This window comes from Miscanthus floridulus, chromosome 8, assembly GCF_019320115.1.
Source record: "Miscanthus floridulus cultivar M001 chromosome 8, ASM1932011v1, whole genome shotgun sequence".
Taxonomy (NCBI): domain Eukaryota; kingdom Viridiplantae; phylum Streptophyta; class Magnoliopsida; order Poales; family Poaceae; genus Miscanthus; species Miscanthus floridulus.
In genome coordinates this window covers 572,228-590,373 of record NC_089587.1, presented here as the reverse complement: position 1 = coordinate 590,373, position 18,146 = coordinate 572,228, and the positions used below count along the sequence as shown (strand labels likewise).

At 48.5% G+C, this 18,146-nt stretch overlaps 2 protein-coding genes, 2 non-coding genes and 8 pseudogenes across 5 annotated transcripts; 10 read left to right on the top strand and 2 right to left on the bottom strand.

Moving 5' to 3' along the window:
* Positions 1-102: 102 nt before the first annotated feature.
* LOC136470815 (RNA-binding NOB1-like protein) lies at positions 103-3,341 on the bottom strand (annotated as a pseudogene).
* Positions 3,342-3,717: 376 nt separating this feature from the next.
* Positions 3,718-8,780, top strand: LOC136470814 (F-box/kelch-repeat protein SKIP4-like). Of its 2 annotated transcripts, none has more exons than XM_066468551.1 (3): positions 3,718-3,821; positions 6,967-7,462; positions 7,698-8,780. In XM_066468551.1, exons 2-3 carry the CDS (start codon positions 7,020-7,022, stop codon positions 8,293-8,295), a joined length of 1,041 nt encoding a protein of 346 aa, XP_066324648.1. In that variant the 5' UTR covers positions 3,718-3,821; positions 6,967-7,019; the 3' UTR covers positions 8,296-8,780. The 2 variants fall into 2 exon arrangements, with proteins under 2 accessions (XP_066324648.1, XP_066324647.1); XM_066468550.1 differs by having other exon boundaries at positions 3,736-3,845.
* On the top strand, positions 4,039-4,136 carry LOC136478804 (small nucleolar RNA Z118/Z121/Z120; annotated as a pseudogene).
* On the top strand, positions 4,223-4,323 carry LOC136478777 (small nucleolar RNA Z118/Z121/Z120; annotated as a pseudogene).
* LOC136478792 (small nucleolar RNA Z118/Z121/Z120) lies at positions 4,500-4,608 on the top strand. Its single transcript, XR_010764487.1, has one exon. It is a non-coding gene; the product is annotated as a small nucleolar RNA Z118/Z121/Z120 (small nucleolar RNA).
* LOC136478802 (small nucleolar RNA Z118/Z121/Z120) lies at positions 4,949-5,051 on the top strand (annotated as a pseudogene).
* LOC136478788 (small nucleolar RNA Z118/Z121/Z120) lies at positions 5,231-5,333 on the top strand (annotated as a pseudogene).
* Positions 5,518-5,620, top strand: LOC136478782 (small nucleolar RNA Z118/Z121/Z120; annotated as a pseudogene).
* LOC136478794 (small nucleolar RNA Z118/Z121/Z120) lies at positions 5,741-5,843 on the top strand (annotated as a pseudogene).
* Positions 6,032-6,134, top strand: LOC136478780 (small nucleolar RNA Z118/Z121/Z120; annotated as a pseudogene).
* Positions 8,781-8,912: 132 nt separating the features above from the next.
* On the bottom strand, positions 8,913-8,984 carry TRNAM-CAU (transfer RNA methionine (anticodon CAU)). The gene has a single exon. It is a non-coding gene; the product is annotated as a tRNA-Met (tRNA).
* An 832-nt stretch (positions 8,985-9,816) lies between these two features.
* LOC136470813 (glycerol-3-phosphate 2-O-acyltransferase 6-like) lies at positions 9,817-12,530 on the top strand. Its single transcript, XM_066468548.1, has 2 exons — positions 9,817-11,033; positions 11,463-12,530. Exons 1-2 carry the CDS (start codon positions 10,392-10,394, stop codon positions 12,381-12,383), a joined length of 1,563 nt encoding a protein of 520 aa, XP_066324645.1. The 5' UTR covers positions 9,817-10,391; the 3' UTR covers positions 12,384-12,530.
* The last annotated feature ends 5,616 nt before the right edge of the window (positions 12,531-18,146 follow it).

Below are 18,146 nucleotides of genomic sequence, written 5' to 3'. Positions count from 1 at the left end.
CGTTACACAGATGTACACGCTCAATTGAAATCACTACAGTTCATTGTTGCTGGATTACACCCCAAACTCATGTGAATGTGAATATATTCAAACTCAAAACTCAAAATCCATTGGAGAAACAGTAGCACGGAAACCATACATAGATGCTGCAAAACTGCATAGCTTACATGCTTATATGATGACTCTCCGCCAATAACAAGAAATAAGTTACTCTGCTTCAATCATTACATGCTGAGATTACAGACTGCGGTACCGTAGTCATGCATAAAAAAGATGACAGGTGAGAGCTTAGTGCTTCTTGCGAGAAAAGTGGTTGTCGTTTGGATTTCTTTTCCCACTGAACATTGCGAGTGCCTTCCTCACTGGAGGTTTCTGTTGCGCCTTCTTATCACCACTGTGCGAAAATATGTCGTCGACGCCCAAGAAATCATCCTCCTATAGTGAAACTCAGTCAGATTTTGATCCTAAACGAACCTCATCACAAGTCTTAACAGGTACTGAACAACTTGTAACAGCAACAAACGTGGGAATGCATACTTGACAATAGACCACATAGAATATAATATCACAGGATAACATAAACTTTTTCTGTTGTGTTCATTTAGTAGTCCACAGTTTGTTGTGCATGTATCCTCATTACCTTATTCTGATAACACTTTTCAATATGCACAAAAAGAAATGCTAGAGCACTAACCTTGCTGGACTTCTTCGATTTAGGATGAAGAACCTTCTGAGGAAGTTGGTCCTCACGAAGAATGGGGTTCTTAGTTATGGCATCTCTTCCACCTTGGGGCATTGGGAGGGAAAACTGCAAGCAAACAGGTAAACAGTTACAAACAACATCTCTGGCATTCTCAGGAATCGAGTAATCGACTCTGTAAAAAAGTTCAGGTGGACCAATACAAAGATAATTGCAATGAAGGAATTAAAGCTATCTCAAAACAAACATGAATGTCCTTGCTAAAGACACCGCACTACAAGAAATGTACAGTCTAGGAAGAGACCATATTGCCAGGTATGTGACTGCCAATATCAGAGCAAATATCCAAATATTCTTCGCCATTTTTTCTTGGAAACTGTTCCTCACTACTGTACTCCTGACGTCATTAACATTACAAGCATGAAATATAGACCACACGGTCGAGGAAGACATGTAAAAGGGTGTGAGCAGAGCAATACAGAAAATAACCAATCAAGTAATGAACCACCCTCCACTACAACCACACAAGATCAGAGAAGTTGCAGAACACGTGTCTAGACCGTTAGAAAGACAAGCAGCATAAATACACTCACTTTTGTGCCTCGAAGTGTAACCCGTGGGCGCCGTGAAGCCATAGTGATCCCATTTTCACCAACAGTTACTGAAACCTTCCGTAAGGTCCCACCATTGCCACACTTCGGGCAAAATATTTTGCCAACCTCTTGGGTCACCTTATAGCAAGCATGGCACCTCAAAACCCACCTGTCACAGAAGCATAATAATACATGTGTTAGTGGGCCAAAAATACAACATTGGCTTGGAGAGCACTATTGTACCCACTACCCAAACAGGTCTGAAGATGTTAATTCACATACCTATGCATCTGTCGTATCTGCATGCCACCTGGTGCTATGAGACGGAGGCCAATCTGCAGGATGACATTTTGCATGGCGTAATCACTAGTAACACATGCTACAGTTGATTCGGATAAGGACCTCAGGGTCCAACTCTGCTCACTGCTCTCATCTATGGAATGTGCATCATCACCTCCCTCATCCTCACCTTTTATATCTAGGTTATCCAATTCTTTGGTGCACTGCATCAGTATCATCACCGTAAGCTAGCTGGTCAGAATGCAAATGTTCTCCAGCAATTTCAGTGTGCATTCTCTGCTTGATGTTCATCAAAACCATCAGAACTTGCACTGATTTTCTCAGGGACAGAATTAAGGCCATCTGATGAAGTCAGACCATGCTTCAATCCACCTATTTCAGAGAGAACTTTATCATCATCGATTGATGGAGCAACAGAACTTGTCTCAAAACTTTGTCCGAGATTCCTTGAGGGCATCACGCCTTGCCTTCCTCCGCAAATATCTTCTGTGGGTGCTTGCGGCTAACAGCAGGCATCCAGCCTACATTGTTCTCATCCTCCTCCCATGCAACAGGTGCATCCTTCTCCGAAGGCTGGTGCTCTGTATCCTCTTGTGCCTCACAGACACTGTTGGTCTCGCTCATCGGGATATCTTGATTCTCAATATCCTTCAGAGGAAGTATTCGAGAATTGATATCTCCACCAGCTTCAGACATCTGATCCAACTCTTCCCACTCTTTCAGGTTAGGCACATTAGAGCCCCAACCAGGCAGTGGAGCTTCAGATAGCTTTCTGACATTCACCTCACGCAGAGGAGGAGGGTGCTCCCGCAAATGGCTAGTCCCATGGATCTCAGCTTCTAACATGTAAGCCAAAGCAATAATCTTGATATCAACATCTGAAAGCGTTTGGATGTCTCCTGTCTCCCTGGCAAACTTGGTAACTGCAAGCAATAATAAGGATACAAAAATAAGTCTCACATATATACACAGTGCTCAGACCAAGAATGGCAGCGGCTGCAGCTGAACACCCCCAATATTTGTCATAAAAAGACTAATGCTTAAATGTGATCTCTTGTTGACACTTTCTTACTATGATCATCACAGTAACTAAGAAAGCAAACAACAATGATATCAGTGGCAATTAATGTAGGACGATAAATTACTAATTCAATCAAGAAGTCTTAGCACTAATTCACTTTACTTGGCAGGTTTTTCTCCTAAAAATCAAAAGACAATCCATAACACCGAACAACATCAAAATGCACTACTAATTTCTCAAATCAAACAAAAAAACTACAAATGAACGACCCCGAGCACTAGTGCGAGAGAGATTTAACTCAGATTCATGATGCATTCGTGCGACTAGAGCAGCGACCTTTCTTAACGAACTCCGGTGCAGGCTCAACGGTCTCGACGGGGACGGGGAGGAGCCCGAGCCGCTGCCGCGCGGCCGCGTCCCGGACCTCCTCGAGCACCTCCGGCACGGTGACAAGGCGCCCCGCGGAGGTGGAGAGAGCGGAGCCGCCGGAGATGACGGCGTTGGCGTCCACCACGGCGACCGCCACGCCGCTGGAGTTGGCGCAGCTCGCCACGATGCGGCTCACCGCCTGCGCCGTCCGACTCCTTCTCCACGGCCTTCCGCTGCGCCGTCGCCGCTGCTCCCCACGCCCCGGCGCCGGCCGGAGGGGCCGCCGCATCGTCGGAGGCAGCCGGGTCGGGGTGGCGGCGGCGGCCGCCGCGGGGGCGAGAGGCGGCCACGCTTCCATTGGGGTCTAGGGTTTGGGGCTCACTTTTCTGTTTGCCCCCCTTGGACTTTTTTGCAGTTCAGTATTCCCGCGGGATGGGCGCGATAAATATGTTGACGACTTTGCGTTTCGGGTACCCCTAATTACCGACTAATTCGATAACCTTTGCACTGCAAGGCAGGGGAAGAGCAATAATCGGACCGGATTAGAATAATATAACTATTGAAAGGCGATTAGTGAATAATCACCATCCTCCTCAGCAAGCATAAAGAAGAGCGGCCCTCGCAGCAGCACTCCGGCTCCGCATCTGGCCCGGCTCTCTGTTGCGCCCACGGCCGGAACCCTAATCCCTTCCCGAGCGCCGGCGCCGGCTCCGCCCCCACCTGCGGCCCGGCCACCAGAATCCAGATCGAGGTTTGCTCTTGCCGCGGCCCCGCCTAAACCTGTCTCATCCACCGCCCGCCCCTGCTTCTCTGCTTCGCTTCAGATTGGGCGCAGCGGGTGATTCCTCATTCATGTTTTATGGTACTGTGTCGTATCCTTGTCGGTGGATGGTGTAATTCTCTTTGGTTCATTGCCGCGATTGTCTGGTCACGGTAGGCGTATTCGTTTATGAACTGATTTTGCGTATGGAAGTAGTGGCCGTACTGCACTGGAAACCCTTGATTTTAGGAGGTAGTTAAGTGCAGATTTACTGTGCGTTTTGTTTTTGCGCTGGAAATCGCTGTGATGACTTACAAAGGACGGTATCTGAGCGAGGCAACTATTATCCTCGCATGATTATACCTGATCTGAGACAAATTGTCTGAGCAAGTATCTTTAATCAATCCTAGTAGTTTATCCTGTTCCCCTGATGTTTGGTCAAAAATGCTGTCGTGGAGTTTCATGCTTTCCCGTTCACTTGTTTGCCGTGATGACATCTACAAGGACGGTATCTGAGTACGGTGGCTCTTAAAATGGTGCCCCTTCTTTGATTACAACCGAATGAGATTCTGAGCAAACAGGTGCTGTCCTCTATTCATCAGCAAGCATCGTCTGATTGTCCTAGTTGAGCTCTACATCAAAATGCTATCCTATACTTTCTTTTATGTCAACCATATGTTTCTTTTGGCACCTTCTAGTCCCTACCATACAAGCTTTCAGATTTTATTATTTAGGTGTCAGTTTTATGCAATCCCTAGCTGCTGGTGATGACTTGTACAAGGACGGTATCTGAACAAGGTGGCTCTCGAATGGCTGGTCCTTGCATGATTACATCCAAAATTGAGACTGAACATCTGAGCAAACTTAAATATTCCAGCAATGCAGTGCTGTGAAAGCTTTTCCTTGCCTTTTGTTTTGTGCTCCTTGGGTTAAATGTTTTGCAACTGATTACATCTTTTTAGTTTTTGTGAATGTGTGAACATGAGGCTATTTTTCACAGCAATTGTTTGCCTTGATAACTAGTGCAAGTGCAAGGATTGTCTTACTTTATATCTAATAAAATTGAATGACTTCTTAGCAAAATTATTTTGCCGGTCTGATCATTCCTTCTCTTAAAAGATATTGTAGCTTTTTAGTAATATTTTGATTTATTGTACATGTTTTTCCACACCGGATTTATTGTACATGTAATGCTTATCTATGGATGATTGCTATGATCACTCCTATTAGGACGGTATCTGAAGGGGGTGATTTTTCATTGCATCCCATCTGATTATACCAAAACTGAATATGGTTTCTGAGCAAATCCAACCATACTGTCGAAGGACCCAACCAATGATTTACCCTGTTTTGATCAACCTGATTGATGTAATTACATTCATTGCTTTCCCAGTGACAGCATGGTTTATTGAGTTGTCATTGTCTTATCTATTTCTTATCACAGTTTTGTCTTCTTTTGTGCTCTCTTTCGGGTCATGCCTGTTCTCTTTTTGCCATGATGACTCCTATTAGGACGGTATCTTAAGGGGATGACTTTTAAGTGCACCCCTTCTGATTATACCAAAACTGAATATGGTTTCTGAGCAAATCCAGCCATGCCACTGTAGAACTCAGTTACCCAGCCAATGATTTGCCCTCTTTGATCAACCTGATTGACTGTAGCTACATTCTTCACTTTCCCAATGCCGACACTATTATGGCATTAGGATTGCCCTATTCAATTTCCTAGGACAGTTTTCTTCTTTGTTCTTTCTTGGATCATGTTTGTTCTGTATATTTGCCATGATGACTACTATTAGGACGGTATCTGAAGGGGGTGGCTTTTAAGTGTACCTCTTCTGATTATTCCAAGACTGAATATGGTTTCTGAGCAAATCCAGACATCACCAAAGAACCCAACTGATGGTTTACCCTTTTTGTTCAACCTGATTCATAAATTAAATGTGTGCCAAATTTTGTTCTTATTTTATGCTCTCTTTTTTGTCATGCTTGTTCTCGTTTTGCCGTGATGTTTCCTATTAGGACGGTATCTTAAGGGGATGGCTTTTAAGTGCACCCCTTCTGATTATACCCAAACTGAATATGGTTTCTGAGCAAATCCAGCCATACCACTTTAGAACTCAGTTACCCAGCCAATGATTTGCCCCCTCTTTGATCAACCTGATTGATGTAGCTGCATTCTTCACTTTCCCAGTGATGACACTATTATGGCATCAGGATTGCCATATTCGATTTCCTAGGCCGGTTGTCTTCTTCTGTGTCCTTTCTTGGATCATGCTTGTTCTGTATATTTGCCATGATGACTATTATTAGGACGGTATCTGAAGGGGGTAGCTTTTAAGTGTACCTCTTCTGATTATACCGAGACTGAATATGGTTTCTGAGCAAATCCAGACGTATCACCAAAGAACCCAACTGATGGTTTACCCTTTTTGTTCAACCTGATTGATGTAAATGCATGCTTAACTTTCCCAATGTTACTATAAGATTTATTGCTGTTTTCTATTTACAATCACAGTTGTCATCTTCTATATATAATTTGCTATGATGATTTCTCGTGGATGGTACCTATGATTGCATCCAAGCTGACAGAATTCTTATTGTAAGTAATAAGGAAGGCAGTCACTGTTTGCTTTCTGAAAAAAATACTGTGTTGCCACTTTCTTCTATGTTTGTTTCATTTATCCATTTGTAGCATCCTTGTGTTCCTATATGTGCAATCCAGTTATATTTATCTCAAAAAATAATAATTGTCTTCCACGTGAGTTTTGGCTACCATTGCCTGCTTATTTCAGATATTAATCTTTAAGAAGATTCCTTGTTTATTTCATATACCTAGCAGTCTTGATATATAAGTTGAATCTTTATTTGGGTTTGCTTGCTCACTTTTTAACCATGTTTTCTAATCTTGTGACTTCTCTAAAATTTTCCATTGTAGTTGGTTATTGCACTTTGTAGTTTTGTACAGTATTTGTCCATGAGCTTTACTGCTTAAACTGAACTTTCTTATTGATGAGAAATTGCTCCCAGCTCTATGTTCTTGTTATTACACATTCTAACTTGTGCTGTCAACTATATTTGGAAGTGGTTTTCTCTCAGCTATGTTTTACTGCAATGATGTGATGGTGGCCTTTCGTGCTGAAGTCATCTTATTGGAATTTCGTTTTCAATTTACCTTTTATGCTAGCACTGCATATTTCTTAACACTTAATCCTTTTGTCAGGATGATCAACCGCCACAAAAGTAGTGCATTTTGGAAAGCTGTTCGATAGAGGCATGGAATCAGCTCCTGGTCATACCCCTCTTATACATGGACTTCCGGATGAGATCGCTCTCATTTGCTTGGCAAGAGTTCCTAGGCGGTATCATAATGTTCTCAGGCGTGTCTCAAAGAGGTGGAGAGCACTGTTATGCAGTGAAGAATGGCACTTGTGCCGCAAGAGGAATAACTTGGACGAGTCATGGGTCTACGTAATCTGTAGGGAGGCAGGCATCAAATGCTATGTGTTGGCTCCAGACCCTTCAAGTCGGTGCTTTAGAATCATGCATATCATTGAACCCCCATGCTCAGGGAGGAAAGGTGTTACCATTGAGGCCTTAGACAAAAGGCTATTTCTTCTGGGTGGTTGCAGTTACGTACATGATGCTACGGATGAAGTATATTGTTATGACGCCTCATCAAATCGCTGGAGCGCAGCAGCTCCAATGCCTACTGCAAGGTACTTAATCGATAATGTCCATTCTCATATTTTATTCACTCTCAAGCCATACCTATATAGTTATAAATACCATGCCATGTGTATTCCCTTAATCTGTGCCTATATATAGCATCTCATGTTTTCCCTATAACAGTACCTATATATAGCATGTCATGTTCTTCCTTAAGCAACACCATATATAGCATCTTTTGCAAATTGGGGACCAATTCCTTATGCTTTGTTGCTTCACTTTCAGGTGCTATTTTGTGTCTGCGTCGCTTAATGAGAAACTGTACATAACTGGTGGATATGGTTTGACAGACAAGTCACCAAATTCATGGGACATCTATGACCCGGCCACAGACTCGTGGTGCGCCCACAAGAACCCAATGCTCACCCCTGACATAGTAAAATTCGTGGCATTGGACGAGGAGCTGGTGACCATTCACCGGGCAGCGTGGAACAGAATGTACTTCGCCGGCATATACGACCCGCTGGACCGCACCTGGAGAGGCATGGAAAACGAAATCGCTCTCTGCTGCTCCAGCCCGACAGTTGTGGTGGATGGAACACTGTACATGCTGGAGCAGTCGATGGGCACGAAGCTGATGAGGTGGCAGAAGGACACCAAGGAGTGGGCCACGCTCGGTAGGCTCTCCGACAAAGTCACAAGACCCCCTTGCGCGCTTGTGGCCATTGGCAGGAAGATTCATGTGATTGGAAGAGGGCTGAGTATAGTCACAGTTGATGTGGACACAGCGGCGAGAGTAGATGGGTTCCTGGTTACCACTTCTGTAGGCCCATTGGTTGAGGAGGACTTGACGCCGGAGAGGTGCATGGTGATCACCATCTGAAGGTGTGCATCTAAGCTTGATGCCGAGTGTATGTTGTAACTGACTATCCTCGTTGGCCGAACATTTGGCTAGTGGGGATGATTCATGCACATATATACTGTGATGTGAATTCAATAAGGCTGTAAGAAAAATATTTGAGCCTGTTTGTTGGGTACTGTACGTACCTGATGGATATCTGAACATAGCCGATGGGATTGATACCTGCGAATGTGATGCTTGTTCTGGTATAGTATGTCTCTATTTGAGATCGATCTTGGTTCAGTGTTCCAACTTCTGCAGAGGTGGGCGGCGATGTGCATTGACCGTCGCTTTATCTTTCTTGGCACATGGGGGTTTCGTTTTGCTATCGCTGTAATGTTGAAATTGTGACTAGGTTTCGATGTCGATCGCAGAGTAGCTTATGATTTGTATACGCAGGTGATATCGTTCGTTCGTTAAGGTTACGATTATGAGGTGTGATGTGACTGCAAGAGCATATCGGTTGAGATGTGTGGTGTGTGTAATAAAGCAAAAGAAAAATCAAATCGTGCAGGGAAACCCAAATTGAAATCGGAGAATCAAATCGTATAGAGGAAAAGAAATAAAAAACCAAAATCGGAGGTAAAATAACAAAAATATATCAGAGCCAGGTTTCGATCCTGGGACCTGTGGGTTATGGGCCCACCACGCTTCCGCTGCGCCACTCTGATCTTTGTGTCAGCGTGGCAGCTACAATTTATTTATATGTATGATTCATATGAACCTGTTTCAGCTCAATTGTCCACGTGTGTACCATAGTTCCAGGAACTGGAGTCTCCGGCTGGGAACGAGATGAGCCCGGACCAGGACCTGCCATGTCATGGACTCATGATCGTGAGCTCGTCCATAACCAACGGGAAGAGATCGGAATCTGCTATGGATTGGCTGGTAACTGGTTGGTAAGCTACGGCTACACGTACGGTAGGCAGGCAGGTTTCATGCAGGGGCCCACAGTGATGTGACGCTTATCATTTTTCATCGTGGTCGTAAGCTAGCATTAGAGGAGATAGGATAGGACATTGTTCAGCTCTTTGTGTGTTTCGATATATATAAAAGATATATAACTCCTATCTTTTCTGGTAAGAAAGATAATATATGAATAAATAATCCTTTGGAGTCCGTGTACATACAAGCTTTGTCCCGGGTGCAGGGAAGCACAAATAGCACACCCAACAAGCAACGAGCTGTTATCATAATAGTCTACACAGCAGGGAACCTTTGGAAGGAAAGATGCAGGCGTGTTTTTGACAACAAAGCCCTCAACAATCAGCAGTTGTTTGTTTACAGCGACACAGGATGGCATACATTCACTAGGCTGGCGACAGAGGAGTCAGTGTAGAAGCAGAATCGGCATATTCGGTCATCCTTCCTCCTTTTTTCCTTTATATATTATTCCTCATTCAACTCTGTACATGTAACAGATCGTTCTTTTGCTATCTATCTACTAAATGAAAAGGCAGAGCACTTGCCCAATTTGCTCAAAAAAATAAATAATCCGCTCTGACGTCTAGAGATGATCCATCGCCATCGATCCAAGTGAAGGTCACCCACCAAGTCGGCAGGCAGCGTACCTGTGCACATCACCCACTGGCCACTTCATTCCATTAAGGGAAATCTACAGTAATCCCCAGTAATGAAGTCCACGTCGGCTTGGTCAACAGCAAAATTAGAAGCGCTAACCTAACCAACCCGGATTGACCCTGCACACTGCCAAGTCTGACGACACAGATACGACGCCTAATTTGTTGTTCCCCGTCCATCTGTTTCTCTTCTTCTTCTTCTTCTTCGTCAGCTCGCCAGTCGGTCTGTCTGTCACTGTCTCTTGTTCCCGTTCGAGGCCACCCCAATCCGGGCACCAACGCCTGATTCATGTGCGCGAACTCGACTCGGAATCCGATCCCCCACCCAACTCCACGCCTGCTCGGATTCCTCCTCTCTTCTCTGCTCCGACTGCGATCACCGCGACACCAACCATATCGTCGCCTGCCAAGTCCCAACCTTTTCCGGCCCACACCACACCACACGCCATCGTCTTCCTCCTCAACCTCGCCACGGGGCGCCACGAACCGGACCGCGCCATGGCCCCCCCGCGCCCCGTCACGAGCGCGAGGTTCCCTCCGGTGTCGTCCTACGACGCGTCGGCGCGGGTCCGCCGTACCGCCGCCGCGGACCTGGACGGCACGCTGCTAGCATCCTCCTCCGCGTTCCCCTACTACTTCCTCGTAGCACTCGAGGCCGGCTCCTGCGTCCGCGCGCTGGCGCTCCTCCTCGTCGCGCCGCTCCTGCTGGCGCTCTACACGCTGGTCTCCGAGGCGGCGGCCATCGCGCTGCTGGCGTTCGTCACGTTCGCGGGGCTCCGCGTGCGCGACGTCGAGGCCGTCGCCCGGGGCGTCCTGCCGCGGCACTACGCGGCCGGCGTGCGCGCCGACACCTGGGCCGTGTTCCGCGGCTGCGGCGAGGGGCGGAGGGTCGTCGTCACCGCGTCCCCCGCCGTCATGGTGGGGGACTTCGTCCGCGAGTTCCTCGGCGCCGAGGTCGCCGGGACCGAGCTCGAGACCTTCTGCGCGTTGGGGAGCACCAGGTTCACGGGGAGGATCAAGGCCGTGCTCGTCGGGGAGAGGAAGGCGGAGGTCGTGCGGAGGCTCTTCGCCGGTGGGGAGATGCCCGACGTCGGGCTCGGGGACCGCGAGAGCGACCACGACTTCATGGCCATCTGCAAGGTACGGGAGTAATGAATTGCCTTCAACTATCCAGGCTTTTTGGTTGCTTATTATTACAAAAATTTGAGAAGCTTTTCGATGCAATCAGGTGGATTAAAATTAAATTTTGTTGCTTGATGATTAAATTATGACTTTGGGCTTAGTAAGCAAGCAAGCACTAGGATTTGTTCTTCTTTGCCTTATCAAGCCAAACAAATGCCATACTTGTTCTTGTAGCACCAGCTGTCACATCTTTGGCACCCGGTCAAAAAAGATAAAATTCTAATTTTAGAATAAGCTAACCTTATTTGACTAAATGTATAGTAGTAAATGAACCCAAATAAGGTCCGGTAATTTTAGACCTTATTTGACTGCTTCCTAAAAAAACAAAAAAAATATACTAATTGACTGATTGCTGTAAATAATCCGCCCTGTACTTATGGTGTGCAGGAAGCTTACATGGTGCCTCCGGACAAGCGCGCGCCGCGTGCGGCCGCCGACACTCTGCTGTCCCGCGCCGTCTTCCACGACGGCCGCCTCGTCCAGCGCCCGGACCCGGCGCAGGCGCTGTTCGCGCTGGCCTACCTCCCGGTGGGCTTCCTGCTGGCGCTGTTCCGCGTCTTCTTCAACCTCATGATGCCGCTACGCCTGGTCCGCCACACGTACCGCCTGACGGGGATCCGGCTCCGCGTCCGCGGGACGCCGCCGCCGCCCCCGGCGCCGGGCGCGCCGGGGTCGCTGCTGGTGTGCAACCACCGCACGGCGCTGGACCCGATCATCCTGTCCGTGGCGCTGGGTCGGCCCGTGGCGTGCGTTACGTACAGCGCGAGCCGCCTCTCGACGGGGATCTCGCCGATCCGGGCCGTGGCGCTGTCGCGGGACAGGGCCACCGACGCGGCGCGCATGGCGGCGCTGCTGGCGGAGGGCGACGTCGTGGTGTGCCCCGAGGGGACCACGTGCCGGGAGCCCTGCCTGCTGCGGTTCTCGGCGCTGTTCGCGGAGCTCACGGACCGGATCGTGCCCGTGGCGATGGAGGCGCGGCAGGGGACCTACTACGGATCGACGGCGAGGGGGTGGAAGTGGCTGGACCCGTACTTCTTCTACATGAACCCGCGGCCCGGGTACGACGTCACGTTCCTGCCGCCGCTGCGGCCGGAGGAGACGTGCGGCGCCGGCGGGAGGAGCGCCGTGGACGTGGCTAACCACGTGCAGAGGGTCATCGCCAAGGAGCTCGGGTTCCAGTGCACCACGCTCACCAGGAAGGACAAGTACATGAAGCTCGCCGGCAACGATGGCACGGTCGCCGTCAGGGCTAAAAAGGACGCCGCCGATGATAATGCTGCCACGGCCACCACCAAGAAGTTTGTATGAAGAGATTGTATATTTATAATGGCACAAGCTAGCTGGACTCAATCGGAGCAGCATTATATGGTACGTATACTACTGACGTAAAAGAAAAAAAACATTCATGCACAAAAGGTATAGTTAGGCTTATAGTACCATGTGTATTGGAGTATTCTGTATTTGTGTTGTTTTAATGTTCTATAGAAAGAATGGATGAGTGAATGAAGTCCAATTTTAAAGGCACAATTTACGGTAATGCTACGTGATTTATGTCCGACGCGAGCACAAATCGTCGGACGCTTTCGTAAGCCCATCGCCTCGTTGCATGCACTTTTACCCCGCTGCTCGCTCTGCCCGCGAGTTTATTAAAAAAATCACCCATCCTTATCCTTCCTGCTTCCTCCTCCCTTGTCGTAGCACCTTGTGGCTGCCCCGTCCTAGACGTAGACGCGCACTCCCCTCGCTGTTGTCGAGCACCCCATCCGTCACCGCTCATCCGCGCCCCGTCGCGTGCGCCTCTCGCCCCCTCCCGCCACGCGCGTCGCTCGCCCGGCCAATCCAAGCCCGGTGCTAGTGGCGGTGGTGGTGGTGGTGCTCGTGTGCGGTGCTGGTGCTGGATGCTAGTGGTGCTCGCGCACTGCCACTCACCGCCGGCTCCCACCCCGATGGGCGGAATTGACCGGCACAGGCGCTCCCCTCCCCTATGTTTGCAAATATATGTTTCAAGTGTTTTAGATGTTTTCAGATGTATGTTGCAGTTGTTCAATATGGGTATTGCAAAAGTAGATCGAGGATGTTGCACGTATTGCGTACGTTGCAAGTGTTTTAGAGACATGTTGCAAGAGTTTGTTCAAAATGTTTCATCTGTTCCAGATGTATGTTGCAAGCATTTTGATCTGAATGTTGCATATGTTTCACACATATGTTGCAATAGTATGTTCCAAAGGTTTCATATGTTCCAGTCTTCCGTTGCAGCAAGTGTTTTCATGTTGCAAGTTGTAAGTGTTCTATCTGGATGTTGCATATGTTTTCAAACATATGTTGGAAGTGTATGTTCCAGATGTTTCATATGTTTTAGAAGTATGTTGCATTCAAATGTTTCATGTTGTTCGGAGAGTCAGGGGGCGCGGGGGAGTGATGGTGGCACGGCACGGGCGCCGGGGAATAGGGAATGGGGCGCGGCGAGTCGGTGGCCGATGGATGTGGCACGCTACGTGCTAGGGGCCGGCGGTCGAGGGCACTACGGGGCAGGGCGACCGGATGGGACGGGTCTAATCGAGATGGACGGGGCGGATTACGAGCGAGTCGTACGGACGCGACGATGGCGTGATGTGCATGCAGGCATGGCGGATTAGCAAATGGGGGGAAAGCTATGAAGGCGCGCACGAGAAGCGGGCATCCGACGGAATCCTATCCTGTCGTACGTGCGGCAGCACGTCCCCACAATTTAACACTGCATGGTTTCCCAAGTTGTATTTTTTGATAATTCATTTGTTTTATACTACTGCTTATTTGATTATAAATGCATGATTTTTTTTGAAATGAAATAAATGCATGATTATTAGTGGATAATGTATTTGGTTATTTGCTTACAAATCTAACCACACTAAATTGCTTACAACAGTTTAAATTTTTTGACCAAATTATTGGTTAATTAAAGATTGTATAAAATTTGACCAAATTTTTCTCGAACGAATTCGTGTATGATTAGGATACGATCGATGTGTTTGTCCTGCCGCCTGTCATACGATTCCAATTCCGATAATACAACAAAAACTTTATATATATGTACTGTTGGCAAGCCGCCGGCAGCAGCAATTCATCGACGAGAGACAATCACGATCTTGGACAGGCATGCGTGCATGAGCAAACCCAAACCCAAAACCCAGGCTTTTTGGCTGCTCCGTTCATGTCTCTTCTTCTCCGGGCACAAGCGCAACAAGGAAGAAGCCGAAGCCATGAACGACGTGAAGCTAGGACTAGGAGGCGGCGATCATCCCGACGTCGACGGCGAAGGTGTGGTGTCTCGGCGGCGGTCTCGAGCTCCCCCCACCAGCAGCTGCCGGAGGACATCATCTTCGACGTGCTAGCCAGGCTGCCGGTGAAGACCCTATGCCGGTTGCGGTGCGTGTCCAAGTCGTGGCGCGCCCTCATCTCGTCCCCGGCCTTCACCTCCGCGCAGGCATCCCGCGCCGCCGCTCCCCTCGTCGCCGGCGTGTTCGGGACGCCGCGCCCGCTCGACAAGAGTTCCGCCCCGCCCGTGCGCCGCGGTTTCTTCCCGAGCCGTCGCTCGAGCTGCGGGTGTTGGACCCGGCCGAAGGCGGCAGCGTCGTCAGGGTGGTCAAGGACGTCAAGAGCACGAAGGTGATGTGCGGCGCGCGCCTCGGCCGCCTCGTCTTGGTGGACCAAGGGTCATCGATCCGGCGACTGGCCGGGTGATGGTGCTCGATGGAGGGTCGTCGACAACTGCAACTACAGCGTTATATAACGATGGAAATTGGAAAAACAGCTGCCGCCGCCGCCGGCGACGCGACGACATTAATACCGTCCATGCATGCAGGTGGTCATGCTATAACAGCTTGGGTCGTGCCACACCGTCCGGTGCATACAAGGTTGTACGTCTCCGTGACGGTTTAGCGAAGAACGGTTTCGTCCAGATCTGCCATGTTGCCACCGTGGCATGGCCATGGGATGATGATGGCATTGGCATGGGACCCACTGCCACTTGTTGGAGACAAAGGCCAGAGCCGCCGATAGATCCTTACCTGCTGTTGCACGGCCGTTGTTGATGGCGTCCTCTACTTCATGAATCACCGCTCTCCGTCCCACACCGGACGCCCGTTGATAACGAGGTCCCACATATGTATAGCCTCTTTCGACCTCGGAAGTGAGGAGTGGAAACCAACGATCATCAGTGCCCCGCCGGTCAACAAGGATGTGGGATGGGAGATGGCTCTAGCAGCCCTCAAGTGCTCCCTATGCCTAATTCAAACTGATGTCCACAAAAACAACCTGGGCAGGTGCAAAAAAACATATGGTTTCTTGCCGATTCCGAGAGGAGCATATGGGTCAAGGAATACTCAATACAGATGACCGAGGGTTGGTGTCTTTTTAAACCATTGGAGACATTGGTTGACGGACGAATATTGATGCTAAACGCCTTCAAGAAAAAAGAGGAAAACCTGCGTGATGTTCAATGCGTCCTGCAACCACTACCCTAAACAATATAATTGTCGAGTGCCTGAGAGTTTGCTGAGTGTATTTCGTCGGGCACTCAGCAAATATCCTATTTATCGAGTGTTTTTAATTCAACACTCGACAAACAGATAGCACTCGACAAAACCCAACTTTGTCGAGTGCCTAATAAAAAACACTCGGTAAACTACACCGAAACACTCGCCAAACACGGACACACGGCGAAGTACAGACACGTGTGCTGGGCGTGCAACGGCCGTGTGACGGCCGTTGGGTGCGCCGCTCTACCGTTAGAACTTTGTCGAGTGTCTCTAATGGACACTCGGCAAAGACAAGGTTTGCCGAGTGTTTTTTATTGACACTCGGCAAAATAATGTTGTTGTCGAGTGTTTTTTATTGGCACTCGGCAAAATAATATTTTTTTCCTCTCCTGCCCTTCAAACTTTTTCTACTCTCCACATATAACATGTGGTGCTACATGTTAAAATTTGGTATATTTCTCGATCTGTTTGCTATATTTAATTAATTTATTGCATTTAGAGGAATTTTTTAGTTAAAGTCAAATTTGAACTGCAAGTGATTCAAATAATGGAATAAATTGAGTGGATAAATCATATTCATGTTATTGAGTCCATTTTGGGGCCATACCCGGGAAATGAAAAGAAATGTCAAACATTTTGTTCAGGAAACACGACCACGAACGTGTGGCCGAATGGTTTTTAAATTCTAAAAAAAGCAAACGAAGTCTGAAAATGACGAGATTTGTCAAAATCTTTTGATATCATACGTGGAGACTGTGGAAAAAAATTGAGAAGGTTTTGCACAATTTGTCACGTACGACGCTTACAAACCGAAGAATCTCCGAAGAAGAATCAAGGAGTTGAGAATGATCCGGTAAGATTTGGAGTCAAAGCGACGGTCGAATTGGGGTTTGACTTCAAAACTTTTTGTATAGATAATAGACAACATAGATAGGTCCATGCCAATTTTTTGGAAGTTTTCGGATCCGTTTGATAATTTTAATTTATTAACTGCAATTATAGAATTTTAATTGATATAAATTGAATTTCAGCTGTAACTGCAAGAAATAATTAAATAATATTCAAAGAAAAATCAAATATGCATTGTTAAGTGAATTTGACAAGGTACTTTCAAAGTCCACCATAACAAATTTAGCAGAACACGCTATGAAGGAGGACGGTGCAGCATGAAATATATTTTTTTTTGTCGAGTGTTCTCTACCTGACACTCGACAAAAAGAATAGTTGCCGAGTGTCGTACAGGGGACACTCGGCAACTTTGTTGATCCGGCCCCACTGTGCAGTACCAGACGGCTTGAAAAAAAAAACAATGCCGAGTGCTTCTGATCTGGACACTCGACATATCTTTACTTTGTCGAGTGCCCAGATCAGGAGGACTCGGCATACCTTTCATATGTTACCACCAGCCGCACCCCCCTGACACACACACGCGCCCGCCACACTCACGCACTCACACACGCTGCCCCCGCCGCCCCCGCCCTGTGCCCCGGCCGGCCCGGACCCCGGCCGGCCTCCCCGGTACCTCACCGCCGCCTAGCCCGCCGCCGCCCTCCCCCGAGCAGAGCTCCGCGACGCCATTGCCGAGCTCCGTTCGCCGTCATCATTCTCCGCGGTTTGTCCATCTCTTGCTCAATATTCGCCTCTACTGGATTCTCCTCGTCCCGAAGATTCACACCCTGAGCGTTACATATGGCGGGGACACCCCGATGTGTGACTAAGGGGGAGATTGTTGGGGTTTAGTCCCACATCGTGTAGCGATGGTGGGGGAGCACAACATATGAGACGAGAGAACCCCCACCTATCAGGCTAGTCTTTTGGGTTGAGAAGGCCCAAAGGCCTTATATGTTGTCAGCTTCGGTGGACCTGGGACCTGTGGGAGCGTAGGCTCGTAACGAGCCGGGCCGGCTACAAGCCAGCTCCAAGATCGAGAATTCGGTGGTCACCACTGGTTCCAACAATTGGTATCGGAGCCCATGGTCAGAAAAGCTAAATCCAATAAAAAATCTCGAGCGTCATACATATGGCGGGGGCACCCCGATGTGTGACTAAGGGGGAGATTGTTGGGGTTTAGTCCCACATCGTGTAGCGATGGTGGGGGGAGCACAACATATAAGGCGGAGAAGAAGCCCCCACCTATCAGGCTAGTCTTTTGGGTTGGGAAGGCCCAAGGCCTTATATGTTGTAGCTCCGGTGGACCTGGGACCTGTGGGAGCGCAGGCTTGTCGTAACGAGCCGGGCCGACTGTAAGCCAGCTCCAAGATCGTGAACTCGGTGGTCACCACCGGTTCCAACAAAGATCACGGCGTGTTAGGAGAAATCGCGAGCCCGCCGGAACACTTCATCGTCACCGTCCGCCTCATCTCGGCTGCCTCCCCCTCCGCTCTGAACCAAGCACCGAGGAGAGCCTGCCTGAGTTCGATGAGCTTCGCTCTGTTTTGCGCCTCCTGTCTCCGTCTGTCGTAGTCCCTAGCTCGATCCCAAGCAGCGCCGTAGATGGCCATGGTGCTGCCATGCACCTCTGCTCCGGCGACCAAGGAACAGAGAAGCAGCCCAG